A 22,076-nucleotide genomic window follows, 5' to 3' on the forward strand; every position below is an offset into this window, starting at 1 on the left:
ACCTTTATAATCACCCAGTTACGTTGTGACGTTTGGTGACACACAAAGTGTTCCTCCGGTAAACGGGAGTTGCATAATCTCAGTCATAGGAACATGTATAAGTCATGAAGAAAGCAATAGCAACAAACTAAACGATCAAGTGCTAAGCTAACAGAATGGGTCAAGTCGATCACATCATTCTCCTAATGATGTGACCCCGTTAATCAAATGACAACTCATGTATATGGTTAGGAAACATAACATCTTTGATCAACGAGCTAGTCAAGTAGAGGCATACTAGTGACACTCTGTTTGTCTATGTATTCACACATGTATTATGTTTCCGGTTAATACAATTCTAGCATGAATAATAAACATTTATCATGAAATAAGGAAATAAATAATAACTTTATTATTGCATCTAGGGCATATTTCCTTCAGACGACGCCACGGCGTAGCTGGAGGATCGCGTGGTGGCTCGATTGCGACGCCGGGCAGGAGGAGGCGGGAGCAGCCCACGCCGTCGGTGGTGGTTGGCACCGGCATCCGCACCAGCCGTGGGGAGCAAGGGGCGATGACGAACTCTGTGGCCGAGAGGGGCCACCTGGGTGGCGTGAGCGACCCAACGCTCAGCGCAAGCTCGAGGGACTTCTGCCATAGAGACAACGGACGCGCGCACAGAAGGAGAGCTTCGGCACGCCCCGTACCTGGCACGCCAAATGTCGGATTCAGGGCTCCACGGAGCCGAGAAATGTTCGAACTCTGGAGTGTATGCGAAGAACTCAACCTCTCCAGCCAGCCAACTCGTCGCTCTCATGGCCTAGCTCGATGAACAGGAAAGGAAAGGGACACAACAGTTTACCCAGGTTCGGGGCACCTTGATGTGTAAAACCCTACTCCTGCTTTGGGGTGGATTAGCCTCGCGAGGGGCTGAGGATGAACTAGTACAGGGGAAGAACAACCTCAGGAGGTCTGTTCTTGTGTTGGTGTGAGCTAGAGAAGTCTCGTGGAGGTCTCTCCTCTCTACGGTGGTGGCTAAGCTATATTTATAGGGGCCTTGGTCCTCTTCCTCCAAAATGAAGGCGAGAAGGGATCCCACAGTGGCCAATTTTGAAGGAGGACGAGTAGTACATCCTATCACGACGGAAGGTGGACTTCGCCTGCAAAGCGCCCGCTCGTGACGCCGTAGTGGGCTCAGTGATGATATCCATCCTGGCGGTCTTGGTCTCGTTGCACTGCAATGGAAACCTTTGGCTGAGTCCTCGGAACCCCGCGTCTGCGCTTACCTCCTTAGCACCAAAGAGGAAACCTGCCTCTCTTCCCCCGTTGGCGCCCGTCTGGCCTTGGTCGTCATGGCTTGCGTCACCCAAACCTCATGAGGTGGGTGCTTGCATAGGAATCTCCGCTCCTCGGGAGGCCACCTGGGGAGGTTGCTCCCTCCGGAGGTCTTGGTGTCGTTCGTCTCGCGAGGGTCTTGTCTTGCCGAAGCTAAAGATGGGTTGTACCAGGCCGTCGATGGAGCCATGCCGTGGGCCGCAGGCAGGCAAGTCTGGGTACCCTGGTTCTCAGAACGCCGACCCCTAAATCGAACACCGCCCATCCGCGGATTGGGGAGACCAGTCCGTGGAAACTGATGTGTGAGCCGGTCATCCAACTATAGCCGCATATATACGCCCCATTTATTTAAGTCTGCATGCTCAAAGTAACTGGATATGAAGTTTCAGTTTAGCTAAACGATGTTCAAATGCAGCAATACTTCTAATTTCAGTACTACAATCCAACAAAGTATTCAAATTATAGTAGTTTAAACTTGAACTCAACTAGCACATATGTACTAGATGCCCCCTTTAACCGCCCACAAATCCTCAATCAAATCTTTCTTCAGTTGCTCATGAATTGCTCGATGCCGAATTGGTTGATGTGTTTGAATAGACTCATCTAACGTGGCCGGATTCTGCTTTGGAAGTTTGATAGGCTCACACATGTTCTCGAATTCCAGAGCTACGGCAGCATCCTCACCCTCATCCTTCACGATTATGTTGTGCATGATCACACAATATGTTATCACCTCCCATAAGATTTCCGGATCCCATTGTGTAGCAGGTCCACAAACAACTACAAAACGGGCCTGAAGAACTTCAAATGTCCTCTCAACATCCTTTGAAATTGAGAACATGCTATTCCGCACACTCCGCGTCTGCAAGGACCGTTTGCATCATCACCGTCTCATCTGTGTAGTCATCCTTGTCGGATGACTCAATATAGTGCTTGTATATGTACTCCATATCCGAATCCATTGCTTCAAATAAGAAGGGGCAAAAAATAGCACGTAAATTTCACCGAACACTTCTGGGGCATGATGACTACCGTGGGGACGGATGGTACATGTGAAGCGGACGGCGGAGAGGTGTGGACCGGCGGCGGAGGACAACCGCTATGGAGCCCGGGTGTAGTGGTGGAGGTGACGGAGTCGTGGAGTTTCGAAAAGGGTATGTCGGGGCGGCCGGGATGGTGGAGCGGCAGCGTCGACAAGACAGCAAACGAATGCATAGACAGATGAAAGGATGAAGGCGGGGTGTAGAGGTTTGGGGTGGACTGGAGGTGTCGGAGTCCTACGTAGTTGCTGTCGAGACTCCCGCAAAGCCCCATGGTTGGTTCCGATTGACGAAAAAAAAAAGATGTGACATACATACCACCCATCATACACAACTTGCACGATGTATATTCTCCTCCATTATCGTCTCGTACAACCACCCATCACGATCGTTTAATTTCTGCAAGCAGCAAGCAGCAACCACCAAAACTGTAGCGTTTATGGAAATAGCTGCGAATTGAACACTGGACCTGTACCACAGCTAGAGAATATACAATCTTTGATCAATGCTAACTTCCGATCATACGCGGATCGCTTGACCTCGTCAAAACCCATGTATGCAAGACTGCAACAGCTAACTTGTTTCCTGTTAGATAAACGTATACATAACTACTTGCTTATTTGCATATCCAGTAATTTGTACTGTGTTAATTACTCAGTAGTGGGCTACTAGTTGACTAGATTAAAGTAGCCAAGAAAGAGTTGCTGAGATATGAACAAAGCGTACTAGTTTAGTGATTTTAGTCCAATATATATAGTCAGCTGGAAGCTAGTGCTCATAGATGACCTGTCACTGATCTGGTCGCGCTCACGATATGTACGTCGTTCGCGTTCCCTCTATATTCCACGGTCTAGTTGGTTGGTCCTGCAGAAGAAATTCAAAGTTTTATGTGAATTAATGCATGCTCGTGGCGTTCTGCAGATTTTCTGGATCTCTTAGCTTGAATCTTTTTCGAGGGGCCTACCTCTGTTGAATTCTGACGATTGAAGACCGGCGAAGAATAGGCATATACATGTTACAACCCGGATGCATTACGAGGGCATCTTTAAGGGCGTTCCATAAATTTCCTCCCGCATTCATCCTTGTATAAGGGACCAGTCCGCGAATATGGATGTGTGAAACGGCCATCCAACATTACCCGCATATATTTTAAACATTTTTTTGAAAAACCAAACGAAGTCATGCAAACACGACAGATTACATTGAAGTTTGGACATAAACAAATGATTTTTAGACCCTATATCGGACAACCACCTTGTCCTGCCGCCATCGTCGTCATCATCGTTGTCGTTGTCCCTCCAACAGTGCAAGGATGCCGGAGGGCCGCGACAGCCTTGTCCGGTGGCTGCTTGGCGCTCGTGAAGGAGCCGCTCTGCCTCCTGTTGCGTGGTGCGGAGGGCCGGCTTGACCACTGCCGACGACGCCCTGGGAGCGGCCTTGCCCTTGCCGGCGTCGGCGAAGCAGTCGCTAAGCGACCATTTCTCGCCGGCAAGGCGACGGCGGCGCCTGGCACCCGTCTCCGCGGTGCTGACGAAGCGGTCGAGTGGCCATGCTGCAGCGAGCTCCGGGTCATTCCGGACCTATACTGGTGCCACGTCCGTATTGGCTAACAGGGAGCGGCGACTGACATTGCGCCTGTCGTACCTCGCCTTCTGTCGCGTCGTGCGCTCCGCCTCAGACACCACGGCTCAAGAGCCGGAGGCACCGCCATAACCGCCACCTCCGAGGTATTGAAGGATACGGTCACGCGCCTTGGCGGTCACGGTCGGCAGCTCCTCCTTGATCGAGCGGCTCCTTCACGTGGCCTGTTGTGGCACTTTTTTTTCCTTCATCTTGACTCTACTTGCGAGCTTGTACTCAATCTAAGACATGTTGACTACTTGCTTAATAAAATGGTTGTATTTTATATGTACTAACCTATCTCACGAGTTTTGTTAACTTTTGTGTGGATGAAGTATTTTTAAGATCGAGGAGAGACATCGATATGAGATGAAAAAAGAGCAGGAAGGGCCTAAGATTGGGGATGTCCAAGGCACCACAGGGTGATACCCAATAAGACTCAAGCGTCTAATCTTAAGGATGCCCTGGAAAGCACCTCATCTGTAGTCATCAACAATTATTGGTATGTCTCAGTTGGACCTAAGTTTTTATTTGTTCACATGATATGTGCTTTGTTTGAAGCGTATTTTTTGTTTTCTTTTAGGTTTGTTTGCTGGTCATTACAATCATCATGTTCTGGTTCTGGTCACACTTCTAGAAAGACACACATTGGTCTATTATTTATAGAATGCTCATTGATCTTCACTTATATCTATTTGAGTTGACGCTTTTATAGAATTTTCTCTTACACTTCACTTGTACAAAATATTAGGACTCTCTTGCCTCACTTACATCTTTTTAGAGAGTTGAATAGTAATGGGTAATTTTCATGAATGTTATATTGGTCCTAAAAATAATATGTATGTAGAAGTGGTATAATAAAAACTTGCATGAACTTGTAGATCAATTGAAATTGATAATTAGGTTCTTTGCAATAATTTTGAGATAAGGTGTGTGTAATTTATTTATGTGTAGCCTTAAGGACTTGCGCGAAGTAGTGAAAAGGTGTCATAAGATCATACATGTTAATACTTGTGGTCTTTTAAGTGAACCTAATTATGAAGGGTGTAAGTTAAAGAACATTGTAAGTAAACGCCTTGTAGAATGGGCCAGGAAGCGTAGCGGACTTTGGTTCATCAAACTCACCCATGGAGTAATCGGTCTTGTGGTTCACATGGCGTAAACTATCAAGTCTTACTGAGTTTGGTTTATGAGTTGTGGTCTTTCAAGCACTTCCACCTATCCATATTTTGTTAGGCTCTTCGGTACCGTGCATTGCCCATTCTCACCTCGAGACATGGCTCATACATCCCCGGTGCATCCAATCCCCATGAGATGATTCACTCTCTCACACATAACCATATTATATCTTCCTCAATACAACCATCATACCTACCTATTATGACATTTTCATAGTCATTCCGAGATATATTGCTATGCAACTTGCATTGTTACTATTCATGACTTGATCATTCATTGTCATTTTGCTTTGCATGATCATATAGAGCTGACATGATATTTGTGGCAAAGCTACTATTCATCGTTATTATACATGTTATGCTAGATCATTGCACATCCTAGTATACTGCCAGAGGAATTCATATGTAGTCATCATTTTCAGAGTTGTAAGTAAATAAAAGTGTGATGCATTCTAGAGTGTGCCCCTACTAGTGAGCTATAAAAAAGTGGCCAAAAAGAGCTCATCAAAACATGAGAGAAAATGAGAGGGGGCCACACTACTATCCTTTTACCACACTTGTGCTTTAAAGTAGCACCATGTACTTCATGTAGAGAGTTTTCATGATTTTCATTTCTATATGGTAGTGTGGTTTTTCCATTATAAAACTTTGTTTGTATAATCCAATGACGAGCTTCCTCAAATGCTAGAGTTTTTCATAAGCAAGAAAGTTGGATGCACACCCACTTAATTGCATTAAAGAGCTTTCATATACTTATAGCTCTAGTGCATATGTTGCATGGCAATCCCTACTCCTCACATTGATATCGATTGTAAGGCCTCTCCATTGCCTATCGATCAAGTTGCATTGATGTGAGAATTTCTTATACCTTTTTGTCCTCCCATTAAAAAATCATCAACATTCTCTTTGCCATCCTAAGTAATAAAACCAAGGCTTGTGAATTAAGCATTAAGAGAAGTGCTAAGTAGTTGAACAGAGCTCGTCACGGATTCGGTTATTTGACTGAAGCACTTGGTTGTGTTATGGGAAGATGTTTGGATATGATAAAGCCTTGAGTGATTGGGGACATCTATATGACATCATCAGTATTAATTGGTATTACATGAAAGCATTAATCCATGAAAAGCAATAGTATTTTTTTACACATTTTGATGTTACTGGCCTGTTATCAATTATAAGGTTATTACCTTGAATCACTTTTTTCATGAGTTCACATCATTGTTACATCATTTGATCAAGATCATGTTAGATAGCATTCAACTTCAAAAATTATATTTTTGACCATTTATCTACTCGAGGACTAGCATGAATTAAGCTTGGGGATGTTGATATGTCTCAAGCATATGTATAATTTCTGATTGGTTCATGCTATTATATTATCATTTTATATACTTTTATAGAAATTTATACTACTTTTATGGACTAACCTATTAATTTAGTGCCCGGTGCAAGTTCCTGCATTCTACTTTTTTTGTTTCATAGGAAATCAATATCTACGGAGGTCAAAATACATTGCCGATTTAACACGATTTTTTTGGGCAACAAGAAACACAGGAAGCTTCGAGAGGAGTCAAGACAAGCCACGAGGGGCCCACACAAACAGGTGGTGCGACCACTGGATGGTCACACACCTCGTCCATGTGGGGCCCATAGATTCCGCCTTGACTTGATTCCATCACTAAAATTCCCTATAAATATTGAAACCATCTGTTGCGCCTCCAGAAGAACTTTATTGCCATCGCAAGCCTCTGTTCCGAAGAGAACCTATCTAGAGCCCTGTTTCAGAGCCCTGCCGAATTGGGGAAGCCATTGCTGGAGGCCTCTTCATCAGCATGGTTGCCTCTATGACCATGTGTGAGTAGTTCCTTTAGGACCTACGGGTCCATGGTAGTAGCTAGATGGTTCTCTCTCTATCTCTCACTTTTGGATCTTCAGTACCATGCTTGTTGGGACATGATGAATTGTCACTTTATGATTAGATTGTTTATTGATTTCAGTTGAATCTATTTGACTTTTCTTGTTGCATAATTAAATAGATTTATAATGCTCCATGATCTATATATTTTATTTGGCCAAGTTCAATTGATTTATCTTCGGCAGGAGTAGTGCTTTGTAGTGGGTTCAATCTTGTGGTGCTCTAACCCAGTGACAATAAGGGCCAAGACATGTTTTGTATTGTTGCCACTAAGGATAAAACGACGGGGTTTTGTCATATTGATTGACTTCTTCTTGTCAACATTATGTCATCTTGCTTATTGTGATACTCTATTTCTTGCGAACTTAATACCTTGAGATGCATGATGAATAGCGGTTTTCGGGTGGAGTATTAGTAATAGTTGCAGTTGGATTTACAGTCTACATATCACAGATGTAATGCCTATATGAGATTATGCAATAAATGATCATAGTCATAAATATTGCAATCTTTTAAATTGCCCAACTGTAATTTATTTACCATGTCATTCGCCTATTTTTGAGAGAGAAATGCCACTAGTGAACCTTTGGCCCCCGGGTTTATTCTCCATCAATACAAACTTCTACAAAATAGTTTTTTTATTTGCCTCTTTTTATTTACCATATCACTTTACCACTACTATGTATCTCTATTAGTTTTAATCTTGTAACTAGCAAGACAAGGGGCTTGACAACCCCCTTGCCACGTTGGGTGCAAGTTTATTTTGTTTGTGTGCAGGTGCTGCTTAACTTGTTAGTTTATACGCTCCTACTGATTCGATAAACCTTGGTTCTTAATTGAGGAAAACTTTGCTATCTACTTCACCCTACCTCTATGGGGAAACTCAACGGCTCCTACGAGAGTAGCAAGCTGTATCCTGCAGGGGCACCTGGGTTCTGGGGAAGCAAGGAACCGAGGAGATAGAGGGGACTATAGGAGCATTATTCGCTGGCCAATGCCACACAGAGGTGACCGGCGCCCGGCTGGGCAGGCCGAAAATCGAGAAGGATGGTCGGACGGGGCACGGCGGTGGACTGTGACTGCCTGGCACACGATAGGGTAGGGTTTTCCTTTGCGTCTCTTTATCGTAAGCGATGTCAGTCCCTTTTGGTTAATCCCAATTTGGTGCCTTAAGCACTGGTTAACAGCTTTTTCTTATAGGGTGCAAACTCCCCACGTATGCTAGGTTAGTAGTTGCCGGCTCATATACCCCGGTTTATTATTGTCCTACTTTTTCCTTATTGATTTGTTCTATCGGTTTTTTATTCAGTTTCTTCTTTTTTGGTTTTCCTCTTTCTATTTTTTTCCTTTTTCGCCCTTTTTTGTGAACAATTTTTGGATTCCTGGAATTTTATCCAAATTCCTGAACTTTTTTCAAATTCGTAATTTTTTAGCCCGTGAACATTTTTTAAAATTCACAATCTTTTTTTCAAATTTGATGAACTTTTAAGTTTTGCTATTTTTTCAAAATTCGTTATCTCTTTTTCAAATTCATGAACTTTTCTCAAATTCGTGAATGTTTTTCATTTTTGCGACTTTTTTAAATTTGTACAAACTTTTTTCAAGTTCACGATGATTTCGAATTGTTTTTTTATTCCTTTTCAAAACTATGATCTTTTTATAAAAGTTGTAAAGTTTTTTTCAAAGTCAATGGTCAACTCATCAACCAGTCATCTAGTGGGCATAGTTTAAACAACTGGACCGATGACCGACCCGATGAGCCTATCGGTTCAAGTTTCCACCGATCGGACTGTCGGTTCATCGGTTCATTGTCTGGCATTTTACAATTAAATAATATATACTAGGTATAAATACTCCCTCTATTCCTAAATATAAGTCCTTTTAAAGATTCCAATATAGACTACATACAAAGTAAAATGGTGAATCTACACTCTAAAATACATTTATATACATCCGTATGTAGTCCATATTGAAATCTCTAAAAAGACTTATATTTAGGAAAAGAGAGAGTATATGTTGATGGTGTACTAAAAGAAGGATCAAATGGCACTGTTTCCTCGTAATAGGCAACGAAGTGAGCTCGGCCTAGTGGTTATTGGGCCAAGGTTTGGCTACGGCCGTCGACGTTGCCATGCGCACTTCTCCAAGAATAAAGAGAGTCCCCGTCAGGAAAACCCTATTGGACGCTCGCTGCGTCCAGTTGTCGAGGCTTCGCACAGAGAAGCGAGCGACTAGCGATCAAGATGGGCCGGCCCAGTCACGAGATAGCACAAGCGCTACAGCGTCCCGGTTTTGGGAACCTTCTGGAGGGTTCCTGAACGGTTTTGGGAACCTTCTGGAAGGTTCTTGAACCGGGTTTTCACTGGTTTTTTCTGTTTGCTTTTTCTTTATAGTTTTTTCTTTCTCTTTTTCTTTCTTCGTTTTTCTGTTTCTTTATTTCATCTTTCAATTCCTTTTTCTTTTCTTTTTATTTTCTTTTTGTTCATGTTTCAAGTTATGTTTGGGAGTTTCAAAAAATAATCCAATTTCAAAATTTGTTCACCAAATCCAAAAAATGTTCATGTTTTCAAATTTTGCTGCGAGTTTTCATAAATGTTTCCATTTAAAAAATTGTTCGCAAATTGCAAAAAATGTTCATGCTTCAATTTTTGTCCGGGAGTTTCGAAAAAATGTACGCAAGTTTTAAAAACTGTTCATGTGTTCAAGTTTTGTTCGGGAGTTTCAAAAAATGTTCCAAGTTTTAAAAAATGTTCAAGTATCCAAAATTTGTTTTCGAATTTGAAAAATGTTCGGGTTTTGGGAGACTTTACAAAAATGTTCCCATTTCCAAAAATTGTTTGCATTTTTCGAATTGTTGAGTTTTTACAAATTTTGTTCTCAATTTCTAAAAGTGTTCGCTGTTTCATACAACCTTCATGTTTTTTTTCTCAAAAATAGCGTTTCTCAAAAATGTTCGCACTTCCAAATTTGTTTGGAATTTTTCAAAATTGTTCTCTATTTTAAAATATGTTCCCAAGAAACAAAAAATGTTCGTGCTTTACAAAATTGTTCATGCTTCCAAATTTGTTCAGGATTTTTCAAAATTGTTCTTCGTTTCAAAATTTGTTCTCAAGGTTCAAAAAATGTTCGTGCTTCAAAAAATAATCCGCGCTTCCAAATTTGTTCTCAAGATTCAAAAATCGTTCATGCTTCATAAAAATGTTCACAAACTCCAAAAATGTTCAATTTCCGAAAAATGTTTGGGAAATTCAAACTTTTCGGTTTTCATAAAAAAAATTCACATGTCCAAAAAATGTTCATGTTTCCAAATTTGTTTACAAATTCAAAAAATTGTCCACAAGTTTATTTTTTTTACTAATTCAAAAAATTGTTCCTGTTTCCGAAATTTGATCACATATTCCAAAAAATATGTGAACAATGAAATTTACAAGCTCTATGTCAAAAAATATTCCAAAAATTTGTTCACATGTTAAAATACTGTAGGATGATTTACAAGCTCTACGTCAGAAATTTCTTTTTGAGATTGTAACATGCAAGGACAATGAAATTCAGCTGCCGTTAGTAACTTCTTTCCTGCAGAGACATGTAAGTTCTCTATTCTTTTCTCTTCTATGGAAACAAAAGAGATGTTATTTTCTTAGAGCCTGTTCTGTTCTTTCATACCGAACAGTGAAATTAATTTCTTCTAATCGCGTATATGTTTCTTCTAATTCTTCTTTCTATTCTCAAGGGTCTCATTAATACTGTCACCTTCAAGGGAAGTGCACTGCAAGATTCAACTCAAAGGAATACTTTCATGGGAAAAATGTTTCCTTACCGATAGAGCTATCTTTTTTTTTTCTCTTGCTGATCTAGTGATAGTTTCTTCCAACAACTTCAACTGTAAACAATGTCTGAAAACAGCTGAAACAGTTATGAAAACGAGCAGTAAGACATGTACTTTTTTTTGTCTTTCATGACGCCTTGGTGATACTATCATCACTCAATTTCATCAAGATGTAAGCTTACCACTTTTATGACAGTTTTAGAAGTACCACTTTGTAATAAATGTAAAATGAAATTTCATGTTTTTTAATAATTAAAAACTAGTTGAATCAATAGGAACAGCACCTGGTTTCATAAAAATGGAACCTACAACCATTGTTTAGTAAATTCAAGGTTTTTGTCTTTCATGTTTCTTTGGGAAACAGTTGAAACTGTACCATTGTTTAGTTTATACAAGGAAAACAGAAGAAACAGTAGAAACAGAAGAAACAGTGAAAAACAGCAGGGACAACAATCAGTGGAACAGCTTCGCGAAGCAGAATCAACGAAGCGGTAGAAACAGTTCAAAACCAGGGAAACGCGCGCCTCGCGGCCCACAAAGCCCGCCAGTCAGCTGCTCCTGTGCGAAGCCGCACCTAGTTGACGCAGAATGCGTCACATAGGAGTTCCCTCCCCGTCAGGCGTTTATAGTCTCGATTCACGCGGGACAGAGCGCAGCCTCGCCGGAAGGCGATCCCCAGACTGGGCTGGCCCACGCACGTGGGAGGCCACAACTTCATTTTTCTGCTTTCCCACATTTTTTTATTTTTGTTTTCTGCTTCATTTTTTATTTTTTTATAATTTACAATAATAAGTATATATATCAAAAAATGTACATAAAAAATTTGAAATTTTTTAATCAAGCATTTAAAATTTTAATGGGTACATAAAACATTTAAAATGTTAATTGAGTATTTGAAAATGTTAATCAAGCACTTTAAAATTTTAAATGAGTAAATAAAAATGTTTTCCATGTATATGAAAAAGGCATAGAGAAATTATACAATGTGTATGAAACAAATGTTGATAATATATGTTTTTAAATGTGTATTTAAATTTTGATCTTGTATTTAAATTTTCTTAATGTTTATAATCAAACGTTGATCATATGTTGACATTTTTTATGGCACTAAACTTTTTTTCAAACACAATATACATGTTTAATGTTTTTTAAATACGTAATTAACTTTTAATTCTTGTTGTGTCTACTTTTATTTGATTTACGGTGTACATTTTTATGTACAGGTTTAACAAGATCAACATTTTTCATATGAACAAAAGAAAAACAAAGAAAACAACGAAAACCAAAAAAGAAACAAAGGAAATAAACTAAAGAATTAAAATAAAAATGCTAGAGGAAACCATTGCAAAAAGCATGGAAAGCAGCGAAAACCGAAAAGAAACAAAGAAAACCGATGAATACAAGAAAGATAAAAAAACAAAGCACCAATGAAAACCAAGAAAGAAGCATAAATAAATCAAATGAAAAACAAATGAAAAATGATAAAGAAACTAAGAAAACTGGTGAAAAACAAGAAAAAACAAAGAAAACCGACAAAGAAAGAAAGAAACCGAAAAGAGGAAAAAAAACAAATAAACCCACATTCGAACCAGCAAAGTGATCATGAGCAAGCGAGCAATAAAAAAGGCAGAAATGGGAAGGCCTTGTTGCTATGTGAAAAAGCTATTCCTTCGGGCAAGAGAAGCTGCCGACTCGCGTGAAACAAAAAATAGCTCTCGCTTTCCTCGTCGACGTTCTTCACCTCTGCTCGACCGCTACGGTAGAGGGTTAGGAGTGGGCTGTACCCCAGGCCATTTTTTTTTCTGATAGGCGGTTAATTTTTCCCAAGCATGCAATGGAGAGAAATAGTAAGACTTGAGGGTCATTTGGTTTGTAGCCTAAGCTTGCCACGCCTAATCTTAATCGTGCCACAATAGCTTAGACATGTGTTTGGTTTATTGTCACATTTGTGGCTTGCCACATTTTTCTAGCCACTTGGTCCACATGTCATAGGCTTAACTTTTTGTCAAATCTTGTCACACTTATGGTGTTCATTTTATAAGCCACATTTTTTGTGGCAGCCACATTTTGCCTAAGCTTAGTTGTGGCAAAGTTAGCCATGAACCAAACAGGCTCTTAGTCACGTGAATGCCTCGTTTCATGCAGAGTCCTATGGCGTGGGCAGAGAGCAAGGCGCCGCATCGTTCAACCAGTAGACGCCGCTGCATGGTATCCATGAGTCTGTACGCCCCTGGTCTAGGGAAGGTGTGATCATGACTTTGCGTTGGGACTCTAATTTCTGTCACGGTGTAGCAGCACTTTCCTTGTGCCGTCCGCATGCATGCTATGCAGGGAGCCGGCTCCTCTGACATGCAGGGGCCTAGTGCTTCCTTTATGCAAAGCAAGATCCCTATAAATACCCTCAAGCCTTCTTCTTATCGACACCAACAAGCAGTTCTCTCTTGCACACACATCAATCGATCACAAGTTCATCACACACACAGCCAGAGCTCCATCCATCACCTCGAGTCGTCAAGGGCCATGGCACAAGGGCAAGCAGCACGGGCCACGAGGGAGGCCGTGCCCACGGTGTCCCGTGTGGCTATCATCGGCAGCGGGATGAGCGGGCTCGCGGCCGCCAAACAGTTGGCGGCCTACGACCCCGTGGTGTTCGAGGCGACGCCGTCCGTGGGCGGGGTGTGGAAGCACTGCGTGTACCGCACCACGCGGCTCCAGACGCCACGCGCGAACTACGAGTTTTCCGACTACTCATGGCGCAACCGAGACGACCCCGCGTTCCCGACCCACACCGAGGTCGTCGACTACCTCGAGGGCTACGCCGACGAGTTCGATCTCTGGCGCTACATCTCGTTCGGGTCCAAGGTGGTGGACATCAAGTTCCTCGGCGGCGTCGAGGCCGGGTTCACCGAGCAGTGGAGCGGCACCAGCAAGGCTCCGCTCCGGGGCAAGCCCACGTGGGAGGTCGGCGTCGCCACCGGCGGCTCCGACACTGTTCAGGTACTACCATATATACTTTGTGTGCTTGCTTTGCAAGATTGCTTTTACATACTGTGCACCGTGTTGTCATAAATTCAATCGACCTCACGCGCATATTTTATGACGGGAATGTGCAGTATTACAAGTTCGAGTTCGTGGTGATGTGCACGGGGAAGTACGGCGACGTGCCGCGGATGCCGGTGTTCCCGCCGGGAAAGGGGCCGGAGGTGTTCAAGGGGACGGTGATGCACTCGCTGGACTACTGCAAGCTGAGCAAGGAGGAGACCGTTGAACTGATGCGAGGCAAGAAGGTTGTGGTGGTTGGGTACAAGAAGAGCGCTATCGATCTAGCCAACGAATGTGTTCAGGCAAACCAAGGTGCGTAAAAGCACACTCCCATAGTTAGCTATAGCTTCTACTGTGTGTCCAAATTCTCCTAAGAGAAGTGCATTTTGTTATCCCTCAACTTATGAAAATTCTCTTAAGAGTAAATTTTGTCCCAATTCTCCTAATTAAGAGTAAACCAGGTCTTGGCCGAGGAATCTACTATTCGATATTAAGTGTTGGGGCAGGAAGGCTGCACTAAGATGTGGACAAAACTGTGCCACATCAAGTTAAAATCACGTTTGACCAAGGAAGGTCACTGTCAAAGACTTGAGAGTTGGGAGGTTGCACTAAAAAAATTCAGGGACAAAAACCACATTTTTTGATAAGTTGAGGGATGAAAATGCACTTTACTCATCTCCTAAAACATGGATCGGTCGATTAACTGATTGTGTTTGCTTTGCTTTTTTTTTGGTTGGGACCAAGACCAACTATACCTGTTCATGGACAACCCGGGCCGAACCTGAAGCCCGACATTCGGGCCGGGCTTAGGCTCCAGTTTCTCGCTCGAAGCCTAGCCCGAAAAATGCCTGAAATGACTATATTTTTTTTTATTTGAAATATAGGTATAATAAATTAATAAAGTATCCCAAATATGATTTATCTATACTAATATAAAAAGACCCACAGGGGTAGATTCAATTAATCTCGGCCATCAAATCATGTCAATCCAACGACCTAGACTGCTTCAATGTCGAGTGCTCAACACGTTTAGCGTGCAGTTAATTTCATGCCAAAATAATGCTAATCACATAATAACACGCAAATAATATCCTACTTAATATCCACATGCATTTAATATACTTTTAAATTAACGTGCATTGCACATACACAATGACTAGTTTAATTAAAAAATACCACTGTTCATGTGCTTCAGGCCGGGCCGGGCTCGGGCTTGGGATTTTTTTGTCGGGCTTTGCCAAGCCCGGCCCGAGGAATTATCAGGTTTAGGACCAACTTATAAGTTAGGTACCTGAAAATAAAAGTCCATCGGTCACTTTCAACCAGAGCCGTTAGGTCTTCATCCAATAATAAAAAACAGATCGCACATTGTTCATCTTCTAACTCACTCTCTTCTTCCTCGCGACGCTGTTCACCTGCCTCGCCCTAACCGTCGGCCTCCATCACCCGCGGCCGGCCAGCGCTACCGTGCACAGCCTCTCCGCCCCACCCTCCCCTCGACCTCCCCCCACCGCCGTTGTTGGCTGCCGCCCCGGCCATCCCTCTATGCCCCGCCGCAACAAGAACCCCGGCGATCCCTTGCACCCCCCCCCCCCCCCCTAACGATAGATAACGTGTCATGGCTTCCCCCCACCCCTAACGATAGATAGTGGGGTTGTCTTTTCCGGCGAGTTCTATGGCCACGTCTGCATGCGAGATAAAATTTCAGGTATCTGATAAATAGCAAAACCGTGTTTTGTTTGTTTGAAAGGCGAGGGCGGGCAGGCGTGCACGATGCTGGTGCGGACCCTGCATTGGATGGTGCCGTCATACTCCATCTGGGGCTTGCCATTCTTCCTGTTTTACTCGACACGTTTCTCTCAGTTCTTCTACGAGCGGCCCAACCAGGGCTTCTTCAGATCCCTCCTGTGCCGCCTCACGAGCCCACTGGTAAGTATGTGTACGTCATAATTCGCAGCCGTGAAGAACATTACTTATTGCAAAAACCATGCATGCACAACTTTGTCATGACAGCAGCAACCATGCATGCATGCATGCATGAATTTTGGTGGTGCAGAGGGCAGGTGTGTCGAAGTTCATCGAGTCGTACCTGTCGTGGAAGCTGCCGCTGGCCAAGTATGGTCTAACGCCGGACCACCGCTTCGTCGAGGACTATGCCAGCTGCCAACTGGCCTTCCTCCCGGAGGGCTTCTTCGACATGGCGGACCGCGGCCTGCTGCGCTTCAAGAGGGCCCCCGACGGCTGGTGGCTCTCGGAGAACGGCGTCGTCCTCAAAGACGGCACGGAGGTGGAGGCCGACCTCGTCTTCCTCGCCACCGGCTTCGAGGGCACGGACAAGCTCCGCGAGGTCCTCCCCAAGCCCTTCCGCGGCGTCCTCGTCAACAAGTCCTCCATGATACCGCTCTACCAGTACGTGTACAGTAGTATGTTTATCGTCGGCTCCACGTGCATGCATGTACCCAGTGGCTGATGACTGATGTGTCTGTGCAGCGGCACGATCCACCCGCTGATCCCGAACATGGCGTTCGTGGGGTTCGTGGAGAGCGCGTCGAACCTGCGCACATCCGAGCTGCGATGCCGATGGCTGGCGGGGCTGCTGGAGGGGCGGTTCGAGCTGCCGACGGTGAAGGCCATGATGGGGCACGTCGCCAGCGAGGCCGACGCCATGCGTCGCACCACGCGGTTCTATCGCCGCCACTGCATCTCCACCTACAGCATCCACGACAAGGACGGCATGAGCGCCGACCTAAGCTCGGCCACGCTCCGCAAGGCCAACTGGATCGCCGAGCTCTTGGCGCCAAACAACAAGCAGGACTACTAGGAACAGTAACTACATTTACTCGACCGCGTCAACAGACGAGCGGTCGAGTACGTACGTGATTCTGGGTTATATTCTTGTACTCTACAGTGTTAATGTACTAGTACATTCACTCGACCGCAGCTAGCTAAACAATAATATCGCTAATAAGAATTTCTATAGACGTATGTAATATGCTGAACTACTGGGAAATACATTTTGGTTCCTGGTTGTATTTACGTGGGATTTTTTTAAATAATTAAACAAAAAGGCAAAATCGTTCATAAGTATTTTTAGAATAAACTTGACTTACTTTTGCATGAGTATATAAATTTTGACGAACAAAAAACCAATGTTGACTTCGGAGCGAAAAAGACAATTTGTTTGCTATTATATGTCACTATTCACATTATTTTAACCAAAAATTTGTCTTCTTTGAAAAGAAGTCAAAGGGGAACTTTCTTTTTATGAAAGTTTTCTCACAAGTACAATGAAAGGTCAAGTTTATTTCAAAAATATTTTTAGAAATTTTTTACTTTTTGTTGAATTACTAAAAAAAATCCATATAGGGTGTAGATGTTCCCATAGATCAAACGTCCGCGTCCCTGAACAACTGCACTTATTTTGACCTCCGTGTTGCGGGTGGGATGGGGGTTGTGGAGCCTGACCAGGAGAAATCCATGGCTGGCCGCCGCGGCACCCAAGGGCGCCATTCTTCCTCCTTGGAGGCGTTTTTCAGGTCAGCCTTCCTCCACCGACCATCATCTAGCCTCCCGGGTGAAAGACCTAACCTTGGTGGGCGGCGACGACGCTCTCGGTGCCCTTCTCCTTGAAGGCGCCGCCTTTGGGAACTATTTGCTTGGTGAACGATGTTGGCGTGTGTTTGGTGGCAGCCTTGGTGTGTCCTCTTCATCCAAGTTTGATGATATCCCTCCTGTGCGGCCGGGCCATGGGAAATTCTGCTTGAGAGAAGCTTTGGCGACTCATCGGGTGTACGTGGATCCTCTCTATGTGTCCATCCTCCGGCCGCAACAACATTGTTGTTCTAGGTGGAACGTCTTCATCTTCCGACGGTGCGGCGCTTATCGATCCAGGCGAAGAGGTTGTGTCCTCCTTCGGAGATGGAATTGGATGGTTGTGTGTCCTCCTTCAGAGATGGAATTGGATGGTTGTGTCGTGCCGGGACCCATAGTTGTTTGGTGATCACATTCCCTGTTGATGTCGGTCGTCCCTTCTCCTCCATGTCGGCATGGTCCTAGTTCCTTGGTGCTTCGTTCTCGGAGGAGGGCCTCGATGCCTTCAGCTACGTGCTTCTTTTATTTATCCTTCTAGTCTGTAGCGTTTGAGGCTCTGTTAGCTGCTTGCTTTTTAGCGCATACATATCTTACCTTTTTTTTGTATTTCCTTCCTTAAGTTCCGTGTGATATGTAATCATGGCCGGTTGATGGCTATTTTAATTTAAAGTCGGACTAGGCTCGAGCCCCATCTCTAAAAAACGTATGTAACATGCTTCATCGGTATTGTACCTTTGTGTAAGTCGTCATATTATGAGAAAAGCTTTTGTTCTGCTTTATAAATAAAGCTACTAGCAAGTTGTTGCGCAACGAGGTGCTACCTTCTACACGTGCGGTGGCCGGCTGGTGGTGCTACGGTCCACGTCTTGGCGGTGATTATTCAGATTCGGTCGGGCAGATGGTGGTGACTACAAACTGTATTGTGGTGATTTCCTACGGCCCCACGACGACATTGGTCATCAAGAGGTTTTCGGCAGGGTTCATCTCTCCTGATCCGGTGGTTGACTTCAGGGGTAAGATACAACTTATGGACGGCGGTTTGACAGAGAGGGGTGGTGTCGCATCGCAAGTAGCTGCTGGGATTGCAAAAAAACGACAACACACGACTGACCTCGATGGTGATGCTATCAAGCACCCGGTCTCGAGTTCCAGGATAAAAGCCTAGGTCAGACCCGAGTGGTTACACCTGACACTGGCGATGGTTGTCTTACTTCATTAGTCGTTATCTTGTTGAAGGCATTGCTCGGACAGATTATTGAGGGTGAAGACTTAGATTATGGCCTTGTGGTTGGATCCGGTGACGGCGGCACTTGAGTGTCGCTTCGTTCCTAAAAGTGTTGTTGTTGAAAAATCTCATCGTTCATGTGGTGTCATGAGATAGTTGGTGCGAATATGATTATTATTATAGTTTGCCGATCGCAGATCTGATAGTTTTGGGAAAAAATATCTCGCCTACGCATAGCATTGGTCTTATATGACTTTGCGAGTTGTCGTATACATTTTCGCATTTGTGAGTGCGTGTTGGCTGTGTGTATCCTACCTATGCTGAGGCACGATGTGTGCTTATCGTATTATGTATCATCTTGATATTTCATTTTAAACCAATAAAATCCACGCTTTGTCAAGAAAAATAGGCAAGATGGTGAATAATAATCAAGTACCAGGTCATGCACAACCATTATTTCGAGTCAAGTGTCGTGTGTGAACCAAGGAAGCGTTCCGTTATGGTCGATCGATCTCAGAGGAATATTTCATTATTTCGAGTCAAGTGTCGTGTGTGAACCAAGGAAGCGTTCCGTTATGGTCGATCGATCTCAGAGGAATATTTCAGCTGGATCGGGACGATGTGGATGCCGGAGCACGTAGGCTATTGTAGGTCGTTGCGTTATCCTGTACGTCCCCTGTAGTGTTTCTTTGATCAGTGTAACTGTAGTGGTTTTATGAGCATGCAATGGAATTCATCATATCGTTTAATGTTGGGCAGCAACTTACACTCCGGTTGACGGTTGTTTGCTTCCTGCATGCGTCGTTAAGTTCAACATATTGAAAATTGGCTACTTCACTGAAAAGAGCTTTTACGTGTTAAAAACATTCATCGTTCGAAAGACAAGTCGGAGGTTTCAAAATGGAAGCCTAAATGTTGAACCAGATCAAGTTAAACTTGAAAAGAATAGTCGATATTTGGTACTTCCTCCTTATCAAAATACAAGACGGTTTTATATAATGGTGTGTCTAGGCCTTATCTAGATGTGACATAACTATGTCACATCTAAGTATGACATCATCATTGTTTGTGGCCCTCTTGTTTGTTTGTTTGTCCCTAGCCTGTATTTTTTTTGTTGTGTTGATTAGTCGCTCCAGCCCGACAGAAAGCTATCCTGCTATCGCGGGACGTGCGTACAAACTACTTAAGCATTCCGTGGCTCCTAGCAAAAAAGCACCAAACTATAACAGCTCTGATTAGCTAGTTATTTCCCACCTTGAAAAACTAGTTACGTTCCCTTGCCTCGGGAAAAGAAGCTAGTTACGTGCCTTCCAATTAGCAGGTTACGATTAAACAACGCAAGAACTAACTTAATTTGAAAAATGTTCATGAATTAAAAAACGTCTAAGATTTCAAGAATTGTTCGTGATTATGAGTAAATGTTATTCAAAAAATGTTCATGAATTTACAAAATTATTTGTGAATTCAAGAAATGTTCGCAAATTTGAAAAATGTTCACAAGTTGATAAATTGTTTATAATTTTTTTTGAAAAAATACATAAATTCAAAAAGTGTGCATGATTCTAAAAAATGTCAAAATTTAAAAAATATTCATGATTTTGTAAAATGTTCAAAGATTTAAAGAATGTGAATGAATTCAAAAAATCTTCTCTTTATTTCAAAACATGTTCATGGATTTGTAAATTGTTCCCATATTTCTAAAAGTGTTATAGTATTTCTATAAGTTCTCCAAAAGTTTTAAAAAATTGTTCAAGGTTTTGGATTTTTTTCCTATAGTTTAAAAATTGTTCTTGAATTTCAAAATTGTTCCCGTATTTCAAAGATTGTTCATGTATCTGCAAAAATTGTTCTCGAATTTGTAAATTGTCCCGTATTTCAAATAAAGTCATGAAAATAGTTCACAAATTTCAAAACAATGTTTATGATTTTCTATAATGCCCACGGATCTAAAGAATTCACGGATTTGAAAAAGGAATATGGTAATAAAAATAGAAAAATAAAGGCAAACAGAAAAATAGGAAAAAGAAAATAACTCAGAAAAACATTTCACGGAAGGTTCTAGGAACATCCCAAAACCGGTGGGGAAGTAACCTATAATGGATCGACTCGTTATCGCAGGTGCTCGACCGCTCGTGTCCAAGATGCGTGAGTGCTTGCAATTCCTTATGGTACGCAAGGAATAGGATTCCCCGATGGTACAAAGAAAAAAAATACTTGCATTGGGCTGGCCTGGCCCAGGTTCCTCCATGTGTACTTGTTGATCTTGCCTAACGGTTTAAGACATAAGAGTACTACTACTAACAAACAAAAAAACACAACGCTTGCCCCTTCCTCCTTTACAAAAGAGCATGTAACAAGAAACACAGAAAGAAAAGCCCATGAAAAATGACCAGCAAAACACAAATGAAGGCCGAGATAAAATACATGGGTTTTACAAAAGCAAACCTGAATCGAGCGGGCCGACAACTGGGCTAGAACTAAGTGGACTTGCAACTGGAACAAAAATGGGTTGAGCCCCTAGTTGCGCATCATGGATGGGGTTGCGACTAGGACAAAAATGGGTTGGCCCCCCATTGCATACTAAGGATGGATATACAACTGGGACAAAAAAGTGGCCCCAGTTGCACTTAAATGGTGTAGTTGGACTTACAACTAGGACAAAAAAATGGGTCGGGCGCTAGTTATGTCGATTGCGGACTTGCACCTGGGAAAAGAAAAAATGGGAGCCCCCCAATTTCATGTCGGAACTGAAGTTGCAACTCGAATAAAAATGTCCCCCATTTGGGCAAAGAAGGGAAACAAACAAAGGTCAGCCACAAATTGCGAGTCGAGGGTAGGCTTACAACTAAGGAAAGAACAACTACAAGGCCAGTTGTGATCTGATCGTGGGCTTGCTATTGGGAACAAACTACGGGCCTGGTTCCAAGTCGCAGGTGGAGTTGCAACCGGGGTGACAAATGCACTATAGGCCTAGTTACGAGTCGATGGTGTGCTTGCAACTAGGATGAAAACAAACTACAGGCTTAGTTGCATATCGATGGTGGACTTGCAACTGAGGCACTTACAACTACAATCTTAACTGCGAGTCGAGGGTGAACTTATAACTGGGACAAATACTACGAGACCCAGTTGTGAGTCGACTCGCAACTGGGAGAAGAACAAACTACGGTTCCAGTTGCGAGTCGACGGTGGAATTGCAACTATGACAACAAACAACTATGGGGGCCAGTTGAGATTCGGGGAATGAGTTGCAGATGAGATGACAAAAAAACTAAGGTGACAATTGCGCATCGAACGTGGACTTGCAACTGGTACACCTACATCT

General features: G+C 43.1%; 1 protein-coding gene across 2 annotated transcripts; it reads left to right on the top strand.

Moving 5' to 3' along the window:
- The first annotated feature begins 13,227 nt into the window (after window positions 1-13,227).
- On the top strand, window positions 13,228-16,971 carry LOC125531499 (putative flavin-containing monooxygenase 1). 2 transcript variants are annotated; one of them, XM_087518974.1, is made up of 5 exons: window positions 13,230-13,890; window positions 14,007-14,247; window positions 15,686-15,864; window positions 15,992-16,344; window positions 16,426-16,971. In XM_087518974.1, exons 1-5 carry the CDS (start codon window positions 13,243-13,245, stop codon window positions 16,754-16,756), a joined length of 1,752 nt encoding a protein of 583 aa, XP_087375100.1. In that variant the 5' UTR covers window positions 13,230-13,242; the 3' UTR covers window positions 16,757-16,971. The 2 variants fall into 2 exon arrangements, with proteins under 2 accessions (XP_087375101.1, XP_087375100.1); XM_087518975.1 differs by lacking the exon at window positions 15,686-15,864 and having other exon boundaries at window positions 13,228-13,890.
- Window positions 16,972-22,076: the final 5,105 nt, after the last annotated feature.

The sequence above is a fragment of the Triticum urartu genome, chromosome 4A (genome assembly GCF_056163025.1).
Source record: "Triticum urartu cultivar PI428250 chromosome 4A, HENAU_Tu73, whole genome shotgun sequence".
NCBI lineage: Eukaryota > Viridiplantae > Streptophyta > Magnoliopsida > Poales > Poaceae > Triticum > Triticum urartu.